The sequence below is a fragment of the Mesoplodon mirus genome (genome assembly GCF_964341445.2).
Source record: "Mesoplodon mirus genome assembly, chromosome: 8".
Lineage (NCBI taxonomy): Eukaryota > Metazoa > Chordata > Mammalia > Artiodactyla > Ziphiidae > Mesoplodon > Mesoplodon mirus.
Window position 1 is genome coordinate 7,772,678 of NC_138984.1, and position 25,192 is coordinate 7,797,869.

A 25,192-nucleotide genomic window follows, 5' to 3' on the forward strand; every position below is an offset into this window, starting at 1 on the left:
GCAAAGAGTTGTATAATATAATCATTTCCATTACCTAATTTTATAATATTTTCATCACCCAAAACAGAAACTCCATACCCATTAGCAGTCCCTCCATATTTCCCCTTCCCTGTAGCCCCTAGCAACCACTAATTGACTTTCTTATCTATCATACACTATGTGGCCTTTTATGTCTGGTTTCTTTCATTTGGCATTATGTTTTCAAGGTTCATCCATGTTGTAGCATGTACCTGTACTTCACTCCTTTTCACGGCCAAAGAATATTGCAATGAATGAATACACCACACATTCACAGTAGATGGACATTTAGGTTGTTTCCATTTTGGGGGCTATAATGTAAATGCCATTATGAACATTCACATTCAAGTTTGAGGAATTGCCAAACTGTTTTCCAAAGTGGCTGCACCATTTTACAGTCACACCTGCAGTATATGAGGGTTTTCAATTTCTCTGCATCCTCGTATTTTTGATTATAGCTATCCTAGTGGGTGTACAGTGTTATCTCATTACGGTTTGCATTTTCATAATGACCTATGATATTGAGCATTTTTTCATGTGCTTATTGGCTATTCGTATAAAATTCTTTGCTCATTTAAAAATCAAGTTGTGAGAGTTCTTTATATATTCTGGATACAAGTCCCTTATTAGATACAATTTGCAAATATTTTTCCCATTCCGTGGGGTTTTTCTTTTTTTCAATTTTTTGATGGTGTTCTTTGAAAATCAGTTTGTATTTTTGTTCTGTTCTTTATTTTTTTGGCTGTGTTGGGTCTTCGTTGTGGCGTGTGGGTTCCAGGGCGCATGGGTTCTGTAGTTTGCGGCACACGGGCTCTCTCGTTGAGGCGCGCGAGCTCAGTAGCTGTGGTGCGCGGGCTTAGTTGCCCTGCAGCATGTGGGATCTTAGTTCCCCGACCAGGGATGGAACCCGCATCCCCTGCATCGGAAGGCGGATTCTTTACCACTTGACCAACAGGGAAGCCCCTGACGGTGTTCTTTGAAGCACAGGTTTTTAATTTTGATGAAGTCAAATTAATCTGTTTTTCTTTGTGATCACTCATCCTTTGCCTAATCCAAGGTCACGAAGATTTACTCCTATGTGTTCTCCTAGGACAGTTAGTTTTAGCTCTTACATTTAGGTGTTTGATTCTTTTTGTATATGGTGCATTGATTTCTGAATGTTGAACCAGCCTTGTACACTTGGAATAAATAATACTAGGTCATGGTTTACAAATTTTTTTAATAGACTGCTAGATTCAATTTGCTAATATTTTGTTGAGTACATTTGCATCTGAGTTCATGAGGGATACTGGCCTATAGTTTTCTTTTTTTATATACCCTTTGTCTGGTTTTGGTATCAGGATAATACTGCCTTCATAAAATAAGTCAGAAAGTGTTCCCTCCACTTCTGTTTTCTGGAAAAGACTGTGTAAAACTGGTATTGATTCTTCTTTAAATATTTTCTAGAATTCTCCAGTGAAACCACCTGGGCCTGGAGATTTCCTTTTAGGGAGCTCACATTATGAATTCACTATTTTTAATGGTTATAGGACTAGTCAGATGGTCTATTTCAATTGGGTTGAATTTTGATAGTTTGTAGTCTTTGATGAATTGGCCTATTTCTACTAAGTTGCTGAATTTATGAACTTCTTGATAAGCTTCTTGATTTATAAACTTCTTGTAGTATTCCCTTATAATCCTTTTAAGCTGCAGTATCTGTAGTGATGTCCCCTGTTTCATTCTTAATGTGATTTGTGCCTTTTCTGTTTATCTGTCAGTCTTGCTAAAGGTTTATCAATTTTATTGATTTTTTTCAAAGAACAAGTTTTTGTGTTTTTCTTTATTTTTTCCTATTTTTAATTATATTGGTTTCTATTCTTTATTATTTCTTTCTACTTACATTGGGTTTTTTTCCTCTTTTCATAGATTTTTGATGTAAGTACTTAGCTAACTGATTTGAGACCTTTCCTCATTTTAATTTAAGCATTTAGAACTACAAATTTCCCTCTCAACACTGCTTTAGCTACATCTCACATATTTTGCTATGTTTTCATTTTCATTTAGTTCTAAGTATTTATTTTAATTTCCTTTGAGACTTTCTCTTTGACCAAGAGACTATTTAGAAGTGTGTTGTTTATTTTCCAAGGGCCTAGAGATTTTCCTGTTGCCCTTCTGCTATGGATTTCTAGTTTATTTCTATGTGGTTAAAAAACATACTCTGGGGCTTCCCTGGTGGCGCAGAGGTTGAGCGTCCGCCTGCCGATGCAGGGGATGCGGGTTCGCGCCCCGGTCCGGGAGGATCCCACATGCCGCGGAGTGGCTGGGCCCGTGAGCCATGGCCGCTGAGCCTGCACGTCCGGAGCCTGTGCTCCGCAACGGGAGAGGCCACAACAGTGAGAGGCCCGCGTACCGCAAAAAAAAAAAAAAAAAAAAAAAAAACCAACATACTCTGCATGATGTCATTTCTTTTACACTTTCTGAGGTGTTTTTTATGACTGAAGATATGGTTCATCTTGGTGAATACCCCATCATGCCAATAAAAAAATGTATTCTGCTATTGTTGGGTGGAGTGTTCTATATGTATATCTCAATTAGGGTCTACTGGTTGATTGTGTTCTTCAGATCTTCTGTATCAACGCTGATTTTCTGAGAGCGGTATTTAAGTACCCAAATATAATTGTGGATCTATTTCTCCTTTCAGCCCTATCACAGTTATTGCTTCATGTAATTTGAGACTCTGTCGTTGGGTACATCTACATTTGAGATCATTATGTCTTCTAGGCGGAATGATCCTTTTAATATTATGTAATGTCCCTTTTTGTCCCTAGTAATTTTCTTTGTCCTGAAGTCTACTTTATCTGATAATAATATAGACACTCTTGCTTTTCTAAATTAGTATTTGCATGGCATATCTTTTTTTCATCCTTTTGCTTTAAGCCTACCTATGTTACAGTCTTTGAAATGAGTTTGTTGTAGACATCTAATTGTTATATCATTTTAAAAAAATCCATCCCACCAATCTCTGCCTTTTAATTGGTATATTTAGGACATTTACATTAAGGGTAATTATTAATATTTTATGGGTTAAGTTGTCATTTTATATTTTGTTTTCTGTTTGTTTCCTCTCTTTCTCATTACTGTTTTTCTTTTTCCTGTAGTTTAAATATACATTTATATTTTGGATTCCACCTTGATTTATTTATAAAGTTTTAAAAATATATCACTTTGTATAGTCTTCTTAGGGGTTTCTCTAGGTACAACAATATACATAAGTTACACAGTCTACCAGTATCAACATTTTACTACTTTGAGTGTGATGTAGAAACCTTAATTCCATTTAGGCTCCTTTATCCTCTCCCCATACTAAGTATAATTATCTTAAGTATTTTTTCCACATGACATTGATCACTACATTAGTTGGTATTATAATTTATGATTTAACAAACTCATGAGGGGGATAGTTTATATTTGCTCCTATTTTTACTCATTCTGATGTTCTTCTTTCCATTGTGAAATTCCAAGCCTTATGTTATCATTTCCTTTTTTTAAAAGAGAACTTTAGGGGCCTCCCTGGTGGCGCAAGTGGTTGAGAGTCCGCCTGCCGATGCAGGGGATACGGGTTCGTGCCCCGGTCTGGGAGGATCCCATATGCCGCGGAGCGGCTGGGCCCGTGAGCCATGGCCGCTGGGCCTGCGCGTCCGGAGCCTGTGCTCCGCAACGGGGGAGGCCACAACAGTGAGAGGCCCGCATACCGCAAAAAGAAAAAAAAAAAAAAAAAAAAAAAAAAAAAAAAAAAAAAAAGAGAACTTTAGTTATCCTTTCAGAATAATTTGGCTAGCAATAGATTCTCCTAGCTTTCTTTTGTCTGAGAATTTTTTTATTTCCTCTTCATTTCTGAAGGATATTTGTTGCCGGAAACAGAATTCATGGTTGACAATTGTTTTCTTTCAGTACTTGAAAAATGTGCCACTTCATTCTGGCCTCCATGGTTTCAGATGAGAAACTAATTATCATTTGAATCGGTGCTCCCCTAAAAGTAATGCAGCCTCTCTCTACTTCACAGTCTCTTTCTTTGTATTTAGTTTTCAGAAGTTTAAAATGATATGTGTCAGCATCGATTTCTTTGGGTTTATGCTGTTTAGGGTTGTGATATTGTGACTGATAATAAGAAGTATATATTTGGTCTTCACCCTTGCTTCCGGCACAGAGCTCCTAAAACTCTTGGACTTTCCTAAATGATAAGAACAATAAAGGTGTCTTTTGATATTCATAACAAATCCCATTCAATCACACCTGAGTTTATGTTAATGAGATGAATTTTGGAAAGCATTTAAGGATGGGAGGGGGGGGGCCTGGTTGTCAGAGGAACCAACCATGGGATTAGAGAGCGGGAACTTTTAGCCCCACTCGCCAACCTCAGAGGAGGGGAGACAGTGGCTGAAGACTGAGTTCAACTACCAATAGTCAGTGATTTAGTCAATCATGCCTATGGAATGAAGCTGCCAGAAAAACCCAACAGGATGAGGTGCAGAGAGCTTCTGGGTTGGTGTCTGTGTGGAGGTGCTCGGAAGATGGCATGCCCAAAGAGGGCATGGAGGCTCTGCACTTCCTTCCACATACCTTCTCTGGGCATCTTTTCCGTTTGGATGTTCCTGAGCTATATCCTTTCACAATAAACCAGTAATCTAGTGGATAGTATCAGAACTGAGTTAAACTACAGGATACCAAGCGGGTGTTGCAAAATTGCTTGATGTGTGGAAAACACACACGTCTGGTATCAGAAGCGAAGGAGCACTGGAGTCAAGTATTGAGAGCAGAGGACAGGCAGGAGGAGTGTGCTTTTCTTTACAGGGGTAGGCTCAGCTTATTGAATCTGTGGGCTTGTCTTTGGCCAGATTTGACAAGTTATCAGCCATCATTTCTTTGACTACTTTTCCAGTCTCATTCACTCTCTCCTCTCATTCTGGGAATCCAGTGATACAAATGTTAGCTCTTTTATTATTATCCCGTAAGTCCTTGTTGCTCAGGCTAGGTAATTCTGTTAATCTGTCTTCATGTTCACTAATTCTATCCTGTCATCTCTGATCTACTATTGAGCTCTGGATAGTTTTCTCTTTTGATGAGGGTATTTTTCACTTCAATATTTTCCATTTGGCTCTTTTTTTAGAATTTCTATTTCTTTGCTGAGATTTTCTATTTTTTCATGTTTTAAGAGAATTTATAATTATTTGTTAAAGCACTTTCATAAAGACTGCTTTAAAATCCTTGTCAAATAATCACAGCATCTGATTCATCTTTTGGTTTTGATATCAACTATCTTTTCTTATTCATACTGTGATCTTCCAGGTTCTTGTTCTGATGAGTGATTTTCAGCTGTATCCTAGACATTCTGGATATTACATTATGGGACTCTGGGTCCTATTTAATCTTTTTTTAGTAAGCAATCCCCTACAGAGGTGTCGTACAAGGGCCAGGTGTGCATGTTCAGCTTCCCGCAGGGCCCTATTGCTATCTGCCCAGCAAAAGTGAAGCACTGACTCACAGTGCCCCACTGCAGATGGTAGGTAGCCATTCAGCTCTCCTTTCAGCCCTGCTGACATCTTCCCATGAAAGATGGGCACCAGTTCACACTATCTCACTGCCTCCAAGTATGGGTATAAGCTTAGCTCCCCATTAGGCCTCACTGCCACCAGGAAGAGGGAAAGTTAAGGTCTGATATATACTGCTTTGTCACTACAGCTTGGGGGCAGAAGTTCAAATCCCTGCTGACACTAGGAGAGGGACGTAGGTGAGTGCCAACTATCCCTCTCCTACCACTTTGTTTATGCTGGTAGAAGGCAGAGGCTCAGCTGGCACTGGGTTCCACTGACACCAGGAGGGGGGTGTTGTGGTGATCAGCCCTGATCCATCAAGTCTCTTTGCTGCCAGGCAGGGATGGAGGCTCATCTCACCACTGGAACCTGCTGGTACTACTCTCAAGGGACAACTGGAAAACTACCTACTTTTGCTGGACAAGGGATAGATCAGCTCTACTCTCAATTCTTCCAATACTACCCATGCAGAGGAAACAGAACACAACCTGCTTCCACTGGATGGGAAAGAGGGTCAGCTCCCTGCTTGGCCCCAGTGATGCTATCACAGTAGGGAAACTGGAGCATGCCTGCTTCCGCTGAGAAGGGGAAGGAGGGACAGTTCCTTACTTAGTTCCACTGACACTACTCTGGCAGGGTAATTAGGGCACCACCAACTGCTTCTCCTGTGCAGAGGATGGAAGATTAGCTCCCTGCTCAGGTCTGCAGACACCTCCCAAAGTAGGAATCAGAGTGTCACCTGCATGTGGTAGACACAATGGAAGATTAAGTCACTGCATGGCTCCACAGACATTACCAAGTGGGGGGAATTGGAGCATTGCTGAGTGATTTCATGAGATAGGATGGGGCGAAGGGATGTAGAATATTAACATGTTGCTCAGCCCAACAGAAACCACGTGTGTGTGTGTGTGTGTGTGTGTGTGTGTCTTTTCCATTGGTGTTCGGCTGGAGTATGGTGAGCATTGCTAAAAAGATTTTCTGTTGATAGACATGCTTTTCTTGTTCTTTTGGCTAGAGGAGAAAGGTTTCTGTTGGGGGTTATTTTTCCTGTGTTTTTTGGCCATTCCAGGTTGGCAATTTCTACAGTACCCTATCTAGGATATGTAGGAGACAATAAGAAAACCAGGGGATCACTGGCATGCTATTCCTCAAGTCCTGAGACCCCTAGGCAATCCACCTTCTTTTCCCCCGCTTTCAGAATCTTTCTATGCTTGTTTGTTGTGTTATATCCATGTTTTTAGTTGTAAGAGGAGGGGCCAGGAAGGATGGGTATATGCCATCTTTGTCAGAAACAGAAGTTGTGCCTCATTTTATTATAGTAATTTTAACATTTCATTTAGTGTGAAAATTAGGTAGGAAAACATCTTAAACAGCAACTTCTTTGAAGGTGCTGGACTGTGTTTTATCTATATTCTTTTTCCCAGGAATATCAAAAAGAAACAGGAATGAATCCTACCCTTGCTTAAAAACACATTATACTGAATAAATTACCATATATTCTGCAAACTTCTAAATAAAACCTTCTTTGTCTTTTTTCTTTTTCTCCCTTCTTTTATCCTATACATATTTATTTGCATATATGATTTATTATATACCATATACTGAGTTAGCTTCTAGAAACAGAAAGGCAAGCAAGACCTAGCTCTTGTTCTTGAGGACTCTGCTCTCCATCAGGAAGAGAGAGTCACATACAGGTAAGTTAGAAATATAGTACGGCAAGTGCTATAATATAGGTATGAACAAATGGTCAAGGGAAAGAAGAGTGGGGCACGACTAATTTTTCCACAGTGAGATGGCAAAAGCTTCAGAGTAGTTAAGATGGGCCCTGAAAAATGGATGAAATGCAGAAAAATGGATGAAATGCAGTAAAGGGCAAGATACAGAACTATCATAGAGTAAAATCGTTTGGGGAAAGATGAAGGGTTAAGTGTAGAACAAGATACTGCATAGAAAGCTAAGAAATTTATTCCCCTCTTTTCCTATTATCAATAAAGTTGATGATTTCACTGCACTGATATGAGTGTCAAGCTACCCAACATTTCTAAATCTTAAGAATGATCTGCCCATACAATTATTTACTTCTCATGGCTCTTATTTTCAAATTCTATCTTTCTTTCTCCTCTCTCTGTTATGTTCAGCAGGCGCTTGTTTCTTTCCTAAAACTTTCTGCTGGAAGTTGTCTTCTTTTAGCTCCAACCCTGGCATTAAAAAATGAAGAGACTTTAGAGTGACATCGGGGACTGGCGGAGTATGGACCTCTGAAAAGCCGCCACTCCATACAAGCATTAATAACATTGGTAAAATTGTTAAAATCAACCTTTTCATAATTCTAAAATTAACCAAAGGCTTGTAAAAATCTGATGTACATTTATTAAAGAGAAATAGATGAATTTCAATTAGAACAGTGAGCTCTGTAAGGTTTTTACCTGCCTTATTCCCATGTCCCAGCTCTGAAGTAGCCTTGAAAACCAACAGCTTTCTAATTATGGTGAAAACTGGCAGCCCAGCAGCCACTGGAGGGGGCAGAACAGATTTAGAAGCTCACCAAAATCTGCATTCCTGTCTTTATGGGAGCTGTCTGGCAACTCCCTGAAAAGCCCCATTCACATTACTTTGACCTGACTCACACCTTGCTCTTGTGCAAAAAGCCTTATAGCCCCAGAGATGTTTGTCAAAAACAATCAGCAGCAATTATTTAATATCACAGGTTTCTGAGGTAGTGGTAACAGTTGGAAAATTAGAAGCTAACCAAAAAAGTTAAAAGTTAAAGCTGGGGGATAAGGTGTCCACAGAGGTCTTTGCCAAGGCCTGACATATTCCTGGGGGTCGAGACAGCCACACACATGCATAAGGCTGTGCACATGCCCAAGAGAGACCAGGTAAGGCCTTAAGTTCTCACCTCTGGCTGACCCTGAAGCTCTGCACAGCAGGAAGTGAAGACTTCCAGGAAGCAGAGCTGTAAAGTGTGTGTCTGAGCATTGAAGGTATGCCCCAATACATGCACAGAGGCTCTCAGTAAAGGCTGGGAGACTACTGGTTCCAAGCACATAAGAAAATCTCTGGGGCTTCCCTGGTGGCGCAGTGGTTGAGAGTCCGCCTGCCAATGCAGGGGACACGGGTTTGTGCCCCTGACCGGGAAGACCCTGCATGCCGCGGAGTGGCTAGGCCTGTGAGCCATGGCCACTGAGCCTGCGTGTCCGGAGCCTGTGCTCTACAACGGGAGAGGCCACAACAGTGAGAGGCCCACATACCACAAAAAAAAAAAAAAAAAAGAAAGAAAGAAAGAAAAGAAAATCTCTGTTCACTCATTAACTGATCACTAAGCTAGCAGAGCAGAAACTTCCGTGACTTCACACAACAAAGAATATAGAGGCTATAGAATTAGTTCAGTGATGTCACAAAGGGAAAACAGTGACAATAACAAATCTTAGGGAGGTAGGGAAGGTGATCTGATTTTCAGAGTTTCCACATTATACTATTCAAAATGCAAGAGATATAGGTATAGCTTTATGATATAGATATATCATGAAAACAGTAATAAAAAGAAGAGTTGGAGTAGCTAAACTAATAGCAAAATAGACTTCAAGACAAAAACAACACTTTATAATGATAATAGGATCAATCCATCTGGAAAATCTAACAATTATAAACATATATGCACCTAACAACAAATACATGAAGCAAAAACTGGCCAAACTGAAGGGAGAAATAAACGATTCAACTGTAATAGTTGGAGACTTCAATGCCCAACTTTCAATAACAGAGAAAACAATTATATGGAAGATCAAAAGGAAACAGAAGACTTGAACGATACTATCAACCATCTAGATTTAAAAGATATCTTTAGAACAGCCCATCTAACAACAGCAGAATGCATATTCTTTTCAAGTGTACATGGAACATTCTCCAGGCCATAAAACAAGTTTCCATAAATTTCAAAAAGGTTGAAATCACACAAGGTATATTCTCCAACCAAAATGGAATTAAATTCAAAATGAAAAACAAAAAGAAACTTGGAAAATTCACAAATTTATGGAAATTAAAGATCACACTCCTAAACAACCAATGGGTCAAAGAAGAAATCGCAAGAGAAATAAATAAATATTTTGAGATAAATGAAGAAAACACAACCTACCAAAATGTATGAGATGCAACTAAAGCAATGCTTAGAGGTAAATTTATACTTGTAAATACCTATACAAAAAAGTTAAAAGATCTGAATTCAGTTAACATAAACTTCCACCTTAAAAAATTAGCAAAAGAAGAGCAAACTAAACTCAAGCAAGCAAGGAAGGAAAGAAAAAAGACCAGAGCAGAAATAAATTAGAGAAGAGATAAACAAAGAGAAAATAAACAAATCCAAAAGTTGGTTATATGAAAAGATCAGCAAAGTTGGCAAACCTTTAGGTAGGTGGACCAAGAAAAAAAGGGAGAAAATTCAAATTACTAAACTCACAAAAGAATGAGAATACATTATTACTAACCTTACTGAAATAAAAAGAATTATAAGGGAATACCATGAACAGTTGAATGCCAAAAAACTAGAGAACCAAGTTAAAAAGGACAAATTTATAGGAAAACAGAAACTACTGGGACTGATTTAAGAAGTAGAAAAGTTCAACAGACCTATAACAAGTAAAGAGATTGAATTCATAATTTTTAAAAAACAGAAAAACAAAAACCAAGAAAACAAAAACTTCCCATAAAGAAAAGCACAGAGCAAGATGGCTTCACTGGTACATTCTGCCCAACATTTAAAGAGGAATTAACACCAATTCTTCACAAACTCTTCTAAAACACATTCTATGGGACCAGTATCATCCTCAAACAAAAACCAGACAAAGATATCAAAAGGAAACTACAGACCATGATCCCTTAGAAATACAGATGCAAAAATCCTCAAAAGAACACTAGCAAGCCAAATCTAGCAACATAAAAAGGGTCCCACATCATAATCAAGAATGCAAGGTTGTGCACTGTTGGTAGGAATGTAAATTGATACAGCCACTATGGAGAACAGTATGGAGGTTCCTTAAAAAACTAAAAATAGAACTACCATATGACCCACTACCAGTAGGTAGCAATCCCACTACTGGGCATATACCCTGAGAAAACCGTAATTCAAAAAGAGTCATGTACCACAATGTTCATTGCAGCTCTATTTACAATAGCCAGGACATGGAAGCAACTTAAGTGTCCACCAACAGATGAATGGATAAAGAAGATGTGGCACATATATACAATGGAATGTTACTCAGCCATAAAAGGAAACGAAATTGAGTTATTTGTAGTGAGGTGGATGTACCTAGAGACTGTCATACAGAGTGAGGTAAGTCAGAAAGAGAAAAACGAATACCGTATGCTAACACATATACATGGAATCTAAAAAAAAAAAAAAAAAAAAGGTTCTGAAGAACCTAGGGGCAGGCCAGGAATAAAGACGCAGACGTAGAGAATGGACTTGAGGACACGGGGTGGGGGAAGGGTAAGCTGGGATGAAGTGAGAGTGGCGTGGACATATATATACTACCAAATGTAAAATAGTTAGCTAGTGGGAAGCAGCCACATAGCACAGGGAGATCAGCTCGGTGCTCTGTCCACCTACAGGGGTGGGATAGGGAGGGTGGGAGGGAGATGCAAGAGGGAGGAGATATGGGAATATATGTTTATGTAGAGCTGATTCACTTTGTTATACAGCAGAAACTAACACACCATTGTAAAGCAATTATATTCCAATAAAGATGTTAAAAAAAAAAAGAATGCAAGGTAGGTTCAACATGTAAAAGTCAATGAAATGTATTAATAAAGGACAAAAATCACAGACACAGTACAACCACTCAACAAAAGCCAACAGCATTCGTGAGAAAAGCACTCAACAAACTAGGAACAGAAGGAACTGCCTTCACCAAGACCCCCCAAGCTCACATTATAATTAATGTGGTAAGACTGAATGGTTCCCCCCTAAGATCAAGAACAAGTCAAGGAAGTCCACTGCTGCCACTTGTATTCAAGATTGTACTGGAGGGCTTCCCTGGTGGTGCAGTGGTTGAGAGTCCGCCTGCCGATGCAGGGCACACGGGTTCGTGCCCCGGTCCGGGAGGATCCCACATGCCGTGGAGCGGCTGGACCCGTGAGCCAAGGCCTCTGAGTCTGCGCGTCCGGAGCCTGTGCTCCGCAGCGGGAGAGGCCACAGCAGTGAGAGGCCCACGTACCGCAAAAAAAAAAAAAAAAAAAGAGATTGTACTGGAAATTCTAGCCAGAGCAACTGAGAAAGAAAAAGAAATAAAAGTCATCCAGATTGGAAAGGAAGGTGTAAAACTGTACCTATTTGCAGATAACATGATCTTCTAATTATGAAAAATCCTAAGGTACCTACAAAAAACTATTAGAGCTAAAATATGAGTTCTGCAAGGTTGCAGGTTACATGATTTTTATAGAAATATCAATTTTATTTCTATACATTAGCAATTAAGAATCTGAAAATAAAATTAAGAAAATTTCATTTGTGATAACATCAAAAAGAAAAAAGCACTTAGGAATAAATTTAACAAAAGAAGTGTAAGCCTTGTATACGTTTGAATACTTTTCAGTATGTATAACATCATTGAAAGAACTTAAAAATTTAATAAATGAAAAACTATCCCATGTTTATGGTTTGGAAGATTTAATGACAGTACACCCCAAATTGATCTAAAGGTTAAACACAATCCCTGTTTGAGGCTCCTTTTTCTTCTGGGGTGGCAGAAATTGATAAGCTGATCCTCATAATAATATGGAAATGCAAGGGACCCAGAATAGCCAAAAAACTTTGGGAGGAAAAAAAAGCCAAGTTGGAAGACTCACTCTTTCTAATTTCAAAATTTACCACAAAGTTACAGAACTCTAGACAGTGTGGTACTGGCATAAAGATAGACATATAGATCAATGGATCAGAATTCAGTGTCCAGAAATAATCATATACACCTATGGTCAACTGATTTTCAAAAAGCGTGCCAAGGCAATTCAATAGGGAGAGAACCATCTTTTCAACATTAATGAAGGTGATGAGACAGCTGCATATCCACATGCAAAATAATGAAGTTTGACACCTATATCACACCATATACAAAAATTAACTAAAAATGGATCATAACCATAAATGAAAGAGCTAAAACTATAAAACTCTTGGAAGAAAACAAGTGCAAATCCTTGTGATTTTGGATTAGCCAATGGTTTCTTAGGTATGACACCAAGAGCACCAGCAACCAAAGAAAAATAGATAAATTAGACTTCATCAAATGTAGAAACCTCTGTGTTTCAAAGAACAGCATCAAGAAAGTGAAAAGACAACCTACAAATGGGAGAAAATACTTACAAATCAAATATGTGATAAAAAACTGGTATCTAGAATATATAAACTATCACGTCAACAATACAAAGACAATCCAGTTTTTAAATGGGCAAAGGATTTGAACAGACATTTCTCCAAAGAAGATATACACATTAGCATCATTAGTCACTAGGAAAATGCAAATTGAAACCACAATGAGGGGGATGGGGAGATGAAAAGAAAAAAATAGGACTACATGAGGTAATGAATGCTAATTAACCTAACTGTGGTCATCATTTCACAATGTACATTTATATGAAACCATCACATTGTACACCTTAAATATATACAATTTTTGTCAACTATACCTTAATAAAGCTGAAAAAGTTTTTTTAACAAACTGACAATGAGATACTACTTCACACCCATAAGGATGGCTATAGTTACAAATACAGATAACAACTGCTGGTGAGACCATGGAGCCTCATACACTGCTGGTAGGAATGTAAAATTGTGCAGTCACTTTGGAAAAAAGTTTGACATTGACTCAAAAGGTTAAATACAGACTGACTACATGAACCAGCAATTCCCTTCCTAGGTATATACTCAAGAGAACTGAAAACCTATGTCCACACAAAAACCTGTATACAAATATTCACAGCAGCATTATTTATAACAGTTAAAAAGTAGAAACACCCCAAATATCCATCAACAAATGGGTAAATAAAATGTGGTATATCCATACAATGGAATACTGTTCAGCCATAAAAAGGACTGAAGTCCTGACACATGCTACAGAAGCGGTCCCCAAGCTTTTTGGCACCAGGGACCAGTTTCGTGGAAGACAATTTTTCCATGGATGGGGGTGGGGGGCAGGGGGGGTGGTTCAGGCGGTAATGAAAGTGATGGGGAGTGGCAGATGAAGTTTTGCTCAGTCACCCACCACTCACCTCCTACTGTGCGGCCCAGTGCCTAATAGGCCACGGACCACTACTAGTCCGCAGCCCAGGGATTGGGGACTCCTGTGCTACAGCATGGGTGGATCTTGAAAACATTATGCCAAGTAAAAGAAGCCAGATACAAAACGCCACTTATTATATGAATCCATTTATATGAAATGTCCAGAATAGGAAAATTCATAAAGACAGAATGTAGATTAGTTGTTGCTAGGAGCAAGCGGGGAGAGGGAAGGGGAAGTGACTGCCAATAAGTATAGGATTTCTTCTGGGGGGCGGTGAAAATGTTCTGGAATAGCGGTGATGGTTGCATAATTTTGAGACTGCCCAAGAAATTGTTGAATTGTACACTAAAAGAGGTAAATTTTGTTGTATTTGAATATCTCAACATAAAAAACAGTGAAGAGACTTTGCCACTCTGACATTTAACTATCCCTAAATCTCACTAGTTTACTCCAAATCCTAGGCCACCCACACAAAAAATGTTTTTCTTATAATTACAGTATAATTTCCAAACAGATTTTATGTATTTAGAATGTACAGAAATTAATCATCTTTCCTGTGCATTCATAGTTCCACAATGCTATAAAATTATTTCTGAGTATAAGTTCAAATACTGTCTCCTCTGTCAATAGGCATTTTCCCACCTGTTCAGATAAAATCTACTGATCTTTGACCATCTGTGTTCTCTAAGATTTACTGCTATTTATCAATATAAATTTTATGTTGACAAACTACTCAAGTACTTACAATTAAGAATATCCACAAGTGGTCTACTTTAGGACCCATTAATCTTTGTTATTAGCTATGAGTTTCTTGTATTTTCATAAACAGTGAGTTGGGATTTACATGAAGGGAATAACGTTGCCAGTAGTTTCAAATGACAATGAAAACTTCCCCCATTTAATGCAGAACAATTTAATCTTGCTTCCCACCAGGCAAGGAAAGAAGGGGTTCCCTTGACAATGGAAGAGCTGAGATTGAAAGCACAGTCCTTGAATTTCTTCTGTTGCCCACAGTGAGGCACCGTCTATATTTGTCAGATAAATGTGGAAGATAGTTACCAATGGAATACCATTTTCTTTCAAATCCAAGAAGTTTGCTCTGAATAATTCAGAAAAGGACATCTCAAACACAGTTACACACCATTAGAGCTAATACATTTTGAAATATTTAGTTTAGCAATTTCATAGTGTATTCTAAGGAACACTAGTTCCATGAGACGATCCACAAAAAAATATTGTAAGAAATCTATTAACCCACTGTTTTCCAAAAATGGGTGGCCACAGAATCTTTTTTCTCCACGGCACCTATTAAAATCCCAAAGAACTTGTAACCTACCAACACCTTGTGGAAAATCCTAACTTGGTCAAATGATCCATTTTATAAAAGATGAAACTGCTCTCTCTCTGTCTCCCCAAACTTAACTGATTTGTCCAAGGTCACCCAGCTAGTCCCTAACTTCTAGTGCTCTTTCTATGCTGCCACACTCCCTCACCAGAGGAACCTTTTCTAAATGGCAATTTAATCAGATTGGACTTCCTCATAAACAGCAAGATCAGTCATTTAATGTTAGTTATGTTTGAAAGCTTTCCCACAAAAGGGTTGACCTGAAAGAGGTTAGTATTATATGTCTCTCCTTTCAAGTTGCTATTTCAAGGTTGGTTTTACCTGGAGTGACAGGAAATTTCTGTCTCTCTAGAACAGTTCAATCTTGAAGATATTTCAGTATTTCTCACCACAGCACCCTTTCTGTGTTCAGTATTTTTAGCTCATTGTTTTCTGTTTTGGCAGCCGAGAAGCTGCAGTTTGTAATTTTACCTCCAGCTTCATATTTCTTCTTAAAAGTGAATACAATGTCCTGTTTATAATAATAAAATCACTAGTTGGCAGAACGACATTAAATGGAAAAAAAAAAAAAGAACGCAATTGGAAAATTTAGAGCAAGCAATTTTATATGCCAAGTTTCACATTTGTAATGGTCCGGTGGAGGTCACTGGGCTTCCTTTTTATTGAGGGAATAGTAAAGAAATAGATATCTACAAGTTCTCCTGTGAAAAACTATAGGAACCGCCTTCCCTTCAAGGAAGCTCATAGTTTTACTGAAAAATGACATGATCCAAACTTCCACAATACTACTAAAATATAAAAATCAGTTTAGGGTGGTATTTTCCCCCTCTAATAATTTAGGTTTTCATTTTCCACTTTAATTGAGCTTTTAAGCTTTGTTTCCAGTTTAGTAACAAAGGAAACAAAACAATATGAATGAAACTGAAAATAATTGGAGCCAGTCTCAGAAATAACCTTGGGGTTTCTTGGACTTCTGGTGCAACCCCCTTTAAGCAGTTTCCTTGGATATATTCTCTTCCTGACCCCCAAAGGCTTGCAGTATTGGCACTGCTTTTTTTTTTTTTTTTTTAATCCTCAGATGCCCTGCTAAGGAGAGCTGCAGGTTAGGCCATGCAAGCAGCAATTCTCCAAAGACTGGAGCCGAAGGTCCAGAAAAATAGTGCTCCCAATCAGAAGGGCCAGATTGTTGCCCCTAGGAGTTCCCACTAGCCTTACTTCTTGAAAATTGCTAACCAACCATTTTTCTTTTCAAAATAAACACTATTTCTCTCAACTTCAGTTTGCAAAATATTACCCCAATTGCACTGGACTAAAAAACTGGAATTTTACTGACATAATTGGATTATGAGGTTTAAAGATTGATGGAACTTTTGTGTTCCAAATATAATCGTTCAAATACCAAACCTAAACGGGTATGCAGAAGTCCTTACGTAGCTAGAGCCAGGGTAACACTGTAGGCTCCACGGCAGGGTGGCCCAGCAGAGAGGGTCAAGAAGCTATCAAAACCATAGGAGTTGTGAGAGCCCTGTTACAGCAGGATTTGGGAGTCTTAGGGGAACATACCACCCTTTCTGCAGCCACAGCCTATCGCTAAACTGAGAACTACTTCAGTCACTCTAGTTCCCCCTATGCCTGCTCATTTCTCAGATCTCAGCTCAAGCACCAATGACGCTGGCAGTTTATTCATACGAATGTTCCAGCGCTTGCCATCCTCTGCTGTAATTTATCTGAGTATAAATCTGCCTCCCTGAGGAACAGTAAAGTCATGAAGAACAAGGGCTGGGCCTTACTTGTCTTTGTATTTCCAGTGACTAACTGAGCACTTGGCATATATTATATATACACATATATGTTATATAGAGAGGTATATAAGTAATATATGTAAATAAATGTATATAGGAGAGAAGGGAGGGAAAGGAAAAAAGTTTTATTTAGGAGTTCCCAGAATACATATTATTTATTCATAGCATATGTTTTTTAGTGTGTGTTAGGACTCATTTCTAGTTCTTTTGACATTCCTAGGAAAATTAATATCGATAAAACCTCTTTGAAGGCACTGGACCTCTGAGCAGAAGAAATCACAGTATTACAAACTCTTGTACCAAGTATCTCTCTCCTCCATTACAATTCCGTATTTGACTATTGCTTAAAACATTTGATTCATGCTCCTCTGCTATAAGACTGAGCGTTCCGCAAGAACAGAGACCACATCTATTTTTGTTCATTGGTGAATTTCTACTGCCCATGGATGGTGTTCCATAAATTTGTTGATTGAAAAATGAAATAAATCTATTAAAAGACCGGTCAAAGAGAAGGAAAACGTAAGCAGATCCAAACACTTCAGCATACTAAGTACTTCTCTATTTTTTATTGTAAAAAGAAATTAACCGTGACTACATAAATACATGAATTAACGCTGGCACCCTCGCAAGGTGTGTGGATCAGGTGGTAAGTGAGGTGTATGTACCTCAAGTGAGAAGAGAGTCGGTGTTCCAGAACACAAAAGGCAATGAACGATACTGGCACTTCTGTTGGTTCCTATACTTTCAGCCAACTGTGAACAATAGGTACTTACGCATGTCCAGTACCATGGATTTACGAAAATTATCTAGTTTTAGCTAAATTAATCCTTACAAAATAGGCTAGTGGCTAAAAGAGATTATTGCAGAGATCCACAGATTGAAGATAACATTGAACTCATAATAGCAACACCACTAATACCATGAAAGTAGCAAAGTTGACACTCCTTGTGCCCCTCACATGAATTCATCGGCCACACCAGGACTTCAAAACAATGGCTGTCAATCATATGGTCCACAGCAGACACTTAGAAAAAAAGAAACACACTGAATCTGCCCCTTCAAGGTAAAAGTGATGTTTTAACAACGATTTTAAAAAAAGAAAAAAAAAAAGTCATTGCTTTTTGAAAGCAAAATAAAACAAGGAACTCAAGTTTTTAATATAAAATTGTAAAAATGGATGTTTTGAAATGTTTCCATTGTTATACAATTTGGGGACCTAAAATGGCCTCACCTTATAAACTACAAAACTGCTCATATCTATACACTTAAATTTTCTAACAGAATTTTATAACCAGTTTTTAAAGATGCCAACTGACGAATAATCGAAGATTATGAAATCATTTTAAAAAATCTAAAAATGCAGCGCCTTTCAATTAGTCCATAAGAACTGACTGACATCATGAAAGATGGAAGTTTATTAGCTGGATTTCAAAATGAATCTGAATATAATCAGTGAACAGGGTTAAAAAATAAGTATTATGATTTAGTAAGTTGAGCTCACTTCTTCCTAAGATATAAGATATCTTTTTCAGTTATGATAACCATTAAAACCAAAACTAAGTATCAAGATATACAAAACTTACAACCGGACCTCTGTATTTCCACACTGCAAGTTGTTAAAGCAAAATAAAAAAATAAAGAATATTGAATCATATTGCTTTCACCAAAAGTAGGATTAACAATATGAACAGTTTTCTATACCTTCTTAAAGTAAAATAAAAATATATTAAAATTTATTTCTTTCTCATTTTTCCACTTTTATGTATGTTAATAGCATATATAATAAATTAGTAAAGTAGTAAGTACACTTGTAATTTTAAAATAAAGGCACATATCTTACAGGGAATGCATGTTCAACAAAGTTTAGAGATTACTACTTTAGGCATCAGGAAGCACTTGAAAGATTTTAAGCCAAAGGAGTAAAAAAAAAAAAAAAAAAAAGAAAAAAAGAATAAGATTTGAATTTTAGAAAAATAATTCTAGAGGATAATGGGCAGGTAAAAAATTTCTGGAAGTTAAAGTGATTAAAAATAAAAAATCCCTGTTACTGTGCTAATAGCAGAGAGCATCCCACAAGCTCCCTGTATCTTTGGATCCTCTTGCAGGACACATAGGTATATTTTAACAGAAGACTTCTGCAGAGCAAGACCTCCTAGTCTGTGGTCTAACTCAGAAGGCAATGGGGGCCAAAGAAAAAGGCAAGGCGGGGCCATGAGAGGGGAACTGAGCAATACTGGCTTCTAGGACTATTGGCATGCCTTATTATTATTCATCTGCAGGCTAGGAGTCAGGCTAGGAAAGATTGAGCACCTCTCTCTTCTATTTCCATTTATAATTTTTTTAAGTTATAGAAGTTTTTTTAAAACAATTTGAATAACAGTAATTTATAAAATGAAACGTAAAATATTGCCTCCCTATCAGTGAAGTGATAGGCACTTCACTGAAGTCCACACACGATAATCACTGTCGGCAGTTCAATGCATTTCCTTCCAGAACTTTTTTTTCTGCAAATATACTTTTATGTGTACATGTAAATGTATGTACATACACATTTATATCGTTTTTATATTATTTGACTTTATAAAAAACTAGGCTCATATTCATACTGTTCTGAAACTTGCTTCTTTCACTTTGCAATATATGATGGCCATCCTTTTAGGAAGTCCACATGGAAATGGTTCCTTTTTTGCAGCTGCAGGGAATGTTATCTTACTGATATGACATAGGTTATTTAACCATTCCTTTAATGATGGACATCAGCCGTGTCACTTTTATAATAAAGCAGCAACGGACATTCTTTACGTACATCCTAAAACACTTCTTTGAGGAGGATGGACTCCTGGAAATAGAGTTTTTAGGTGAAAGGGTAAGTAGGTTTAAAATGTTAATAGCTACTGCAGAATAGCTATACTAACTTACACTTCAAACAATAAAATTCAGCCATCCATTCTAACTTTCTTTTCTTATTAAAAATTTTTAAGTAGATTCCTAGATTTAGGAAAAGATCTCAGAAAACAAGTCCCTCAATTTATATATTAGAAAAGGAAGGTTCAGAGAGAGTAAGATTATGGACTCAAGATCTCAAAACCCCTGACAAGATGACTGACCAGGAGTTCTCTGAACAGTGGTTACTGCTGAAAGCCAGGATGGCAACTTGAGTTAACTGACTTCAAATATAATGTGTGTTCCATCAGAGTTACTAACAAGCAGGAAAGGGAACTGTCAACTCCTTTTCCTTGCCTACCCTGCGGCAAGAAAAGAAAAGAAGTACATTCCTAAAAGATACAAAAGCAAGAGGGAGCCGGAAAGGAGGATTCTCAAACTAGGTGGAGTAATGGGCACCCAGAGCTTAAGGTATCATAAGTTCAGCTGCATGAAGGGAGCAAGTGTGGTGGAAAAGACTCTGACACGGGATGACCTTAGCAAAAACCCTTCCACGGCCTCAGTGGGTTGTATGAAAAGTTTCTTGGTTCTAAATATCTCCATGTGGCATCCAAAATGAATGCCAGTACTGAAACCAAATTCTGAAGAGAAATATCAGAAAAGAACTAACATCCCACAATGAAGAAACATCTTCAAAGAAGATGTTGTTAAAAAAATACCACAAAAGTACTTTCCAACAAATTCCAGGCCTAAAAGTAAAGCTTTAAAATGAAGCTCCAAGCACAGAAGTCTTGAATCCTTTGCTCTGTGCCTGAAGAGTCCCATTTAAAGGAAGGCATTTCTAACCAGATAACTGTCTTTATTTGACCAGACCTATGGGGCGTAGCAATGAGAAAAGAAGGTGGCAACTACACCTTTTGAAATTATAATAGCAAGGTCTAGAAGAAAAGTCAGCACACTTCTATAAAGGGCCAGAGAGCAAATATCTTAGGCTTTGCAGGCCACATGGCCTCTGTTGCAGCTATTCAACTCTACTCTTGTAGTGCAAACAGATAGCCATAGACAATATATAACCAAATAAGCATGGCTGTGTTCCGATGCAACTTCATGAATGCTGAAATTTGAATTTTATATAATTTTCATGAAAAATTATTGTTTTGATTGTTTTCAACCATTTAAGAATATGAAAACCAGTCTTAGCTCACGGGCTGTACATAAACAGTCAGTGGGCTACATTTAGCTTGGAGACCATCATTGGCCAAGCTCTGGTACAGAGTACTGAGTTCCCAATCGTACGGAACTTGAATGTTGGTGGAAAGATGGGAATATCTGAGGCCAGCTCCTAGGAGAGTTAAGTCAGAAGGCAGAAAGATAGAAACATGATGTTCTTTTTTTTTTTTTTTTTTGATTTGACACATTTATTTTTTGAAATGATTACCAGAAGAAGGATACTTTTACATCCATCACCTCACATAGTTACCTTTTTTTTTCACACACACACACTGTATTTTATTTTTTACAAGAGATAAACTGACACCAAGCATTGTAAATGGATGACCACGACAAAAGCAATGATTGCAGCTACCAAACACAAAACACACTCATACTAAGAAACATGATGTTCTTAAAGAGTTTCACATATTTACCTTAAATCTCTTCTCTTGCTGAATTCCTCTGGTGGAATTGTCCAAGGCAGGCCTTGAGGGAGACATTCTAAAACTTCTGAAGAAAAATCAGAGAAATCCACTCCATACTCTGTTAGTATCCCTTCTGTTTCAGGCTCGATTTCACCAGCCTGCCCAAGACTCTTAGCCAGCTGCCTGTGGACAGGACAGAGAGGAATAAGCATGTTAGTGAGTAATGAAACATAGGTGACCCATTTCCTCTCTAAAAGTGAGGGTAGTAGGAAAGTCTTCAAAACCTCCTACCCCTCCCCCAGAAGGAACACCATCACCAGTGAACGGGGTGGGGGCACAAGCAGAAGAGATGAGGATACTCTTGTCCTGCTAATGCCATGACTACAGTATAATTTTACCTTTCCTCAGGAATTCCAACCCAGCGAGTAGGGCCAGACGGCCCTTCTTAGGACACTGGAAGTTGTTCTTCATGGAGAATTAAAAGCTTTTGTCAATTATTTCTCTTGTAAACACCTTTAGAGACAATTCTCATCAACCCAGTTTGCTGTTAAATCATTAGTTTCACAGTGCCTATACCTTACGTCATGCTTACTAGATTAGATCTCATGTTTTTATTTATTTCACAATTCTACTAATTTGTCCCTTAATGTTTTAAAATATTTTATCTGAACACAAAAGTAATATATGTTCACTCTAGAGAAGTTAGAAAAGAAAGAAATATACCAAGAAGAAAATTTAAATGATCTTTAATCCAGTCACCCAGCAAACGACCATTCACATTTTAAGGTACTGGTCCATTAAAAGTAAGATTGCATTTAACAGGACAGTCCTGATGCTATGAGTAGGATTCCATCTTTTAGAGGGCTGATCTCACTCTTTTATCTATGGGACATCTACACATATATCAAAACTGATAATTCTCAATTCTTCTAAGTATTGGCATGCCATATACAGACCACAAGTCTAAAGTTAAGTGCTGAATATAGATAGTCGATAAGGAAACATGACATAAGTCTCAAAACAGCTACGTTTGCTGAGGGTGCTGGGGAGACGAGAGAAGGCTACCTCTTCCATTGCATAGGTCTACTCATCCACCACGGTGATCCAGGAATCCACCCTCAGTAATTCCTGCAAGGAGTTTAGCTTTGGCATTAGGGTCTTCTCTGGGGCCATTCAATTTCTTTGAAGAAGATTCTGTTTCCTACATAAGGGTAGATGCCTGGCTACTAGAGTTCTTAGGTACACAGTGGTGGAGTGGGACTGGGTATGTGGTTGCCTTACATGCAGACTTTTAACAAATTCCCATTTTCAGCCTCACTACTGGAACATGGCAGTGGTGGCAGAACGGCTGGCCCCATTTCTCATATGCCAGCCAAGAGAGACCAGCCCACTGTTGACACATACACCTGCCCACCAGCACAGGCTCAAGGCAGCCTGTGGGTTGACCTGTGGGCTCCAGGTGGCCTGTAGGCATTCCACATACAATGGTGGCTCAGAGCAGTGCCTTCTCCTCAAATGTAGGTGGTAATCTCCCAGAAAGCACATCAAAAAGCCAAAGATAACAAAAATACATGGGAAAAAAATAACAGAAAGTTATCTGGAAGATCCACAAATATATGAAAATTAAACAACCAATGGATTAAAGAAGAAGTACAAAGAGAATTGAAAATATTTTGAACTGAATAAGACACAACATATCAATGTTTGTAAGAAGCAGCTAAAGCAGTGCTTTGAGGGAAATTTACAGCATTAAACACTCATATTAGAAAAGAAGAAATGTGTCAGTGACCTAAACTTCTACCTTAAAAAACTGAAAAAAGAAAAGCAAATTAGATCCCAGGTAAGCAGAAGGAAGGAAATAATAAAGAAATAAGAATCAATGAATAGAAAATGAAGAAATGAAGAAACAATAAAGAAAACCAATAAAATCAAAAGCTGATTCTTTGAAAAGATAATAAACTAGGTAAGCTTCTGGTGAGGCTGAGCATGAAAAATAAGGAATAAGGTTACCCATATCAGGAATGAGAGAACATTTTTATAGATCCTATGAGTATTAAAAGAATAATAAAGGAATTATGAGCGACTCTAGGCCAACAAATTCAACATCTTGGATGAAATGGGTAAACTCCTTGAAAGACACACACTGCCTAAGACTCCTCAAGCAGATACCAATACCTAAATATTCCTTTATCTACTAAAGAAACTGAATTCATAGTTTAAAATGTTCCCACCAAGAAAAATCCAGGCCCAGATGGTTTCACTGGAGAATGCTACTAAGTCTTCAAGGAAGAATTAATACTAATTCCATAGAAACTCTTTCAGGATGCAGACTAGGACAGAACATGTCCTAACTAGTTTTATGAAGCCAGCATCACCCTGAAAACAAAATCAGACAAAGGATTCATGAGAGCAATCTCCCTCGTGGAAAACAGACTTAAAATTCTTATGAAATATTAGCCAATAGAATTCAGCAATATATAAAATGATAATACAACATTCAAGACCAAGTAATTCAAGATCTGTCTGACATTCAAAAATTAATCAATTTAATTCATCAATTAGCAAACAATGAAAAAACACATACAATTATCTCAATAGAAGCAAAAAAGCATTTAACAAAATTCAACATCTATTCATGATCAAAACACTCAGCAAATGAGCAATGAACAGGAAGGTCCTCAACTTAATAGTGAAAGACTAAATGCTCTCCTCCAGATCAGGAAGACAAGGGTGTTCACTCTCACCAATAGTATTAAACATGGTATTGGAAGTCCTAGTGAGAACCATAAAGCAAGAAAAAGAAAGAAAAGGTATACAAATCAGAAAGGAAGACTTCCACATTGCATGTAAGTGGACCGAAGGACTACAATTCCCATTACAGAAGTCTCCTGCTTAATGCCTGGCATCTCTTTATAGAAGACTCCTCTAACTCTAGGAAAGTAGTACACTGTGAAACTATTGTGAAAGCCAGCACACTGTATGACTTAGACTCTGCTTCAATTCAAGACTTTGAATGTGAAGAGAATGACACAAACATAAACAGGTGCTTAGGACTCACGGCAGCTAGAGTGGTTCCCACTGAAAGTAGTGGTGGTAGCAATACCCAACGGCAATGCTGTCCTGCAAGAGCAGTGGTTGAACCATTAAAGAACTGTTGCCATTGTGGCCAAACTAATCCTGATAAAAGACTATGGTTGAACTTCTTCTTCTTGGCTTTCCAGACTGGCCTTTGTTCCTACTCATAACTTTCTCAGGACATTCAAGACTCTTACTGTTTCTATGAGCCCTTCAGTATCCTTCTAATAAATTCCTTTTCCAACCACAGTTGGTTTCTCCTGTTTGCAACCAAGAATCTAGACAGTTAAAGACTCAGGTCTCATTAATTTTCAAAATGACAGCATTATGACCTGTGTTCACTAGAATGCAGTTCCTGTTGAGGATTTGGGGAACCTATTGTCACCTCTGAAGTTTGAAGAACATTTTGGAAATTAATATTTTTTAAATTAATGGGACCTGAGTTACCTCCAGCCCATCTAAACAATTATTCTCACAGGTTCCTGAGGTTTTGTTCTCTACATCCATCTCCTAATACTAATGGGTTTGTCTGGGTTCTTGGTTGTAAGCATGAGAAACTAACGCCAGATGGAAAAGAAATTTATTGGAAAGA

At 38.0% G+C, this 25,192-nt stretch overlaps 1 protein-coding gene across 4 annotated transcripts in view; it reads right to left on the reverse strand.

Moving 5' to 3' along the window:
• Positions 1-25,192, reverse strand: part of DIS3L2 (DIS3 like 3'-5' exoribonuclease 2) — a 375,371-nt gene that overhangs the window by 164,686 nt on the left and 185,493 nt on the right. For all 4 annotated transcript variants that reach the window (XM_082631000.1, XM_082631001.1, XM_082631002.1 and 1 more), the window contains one exon: positions 21,535-21,708. In XM_082631000.1, coding sequence (XP_082487126.1) covers positions 21,535-21,708 — 174 coding nt within the window. The remainder of the gene's footprint in view (positions 1-21,534; positions 21,709-25,192) is intronic.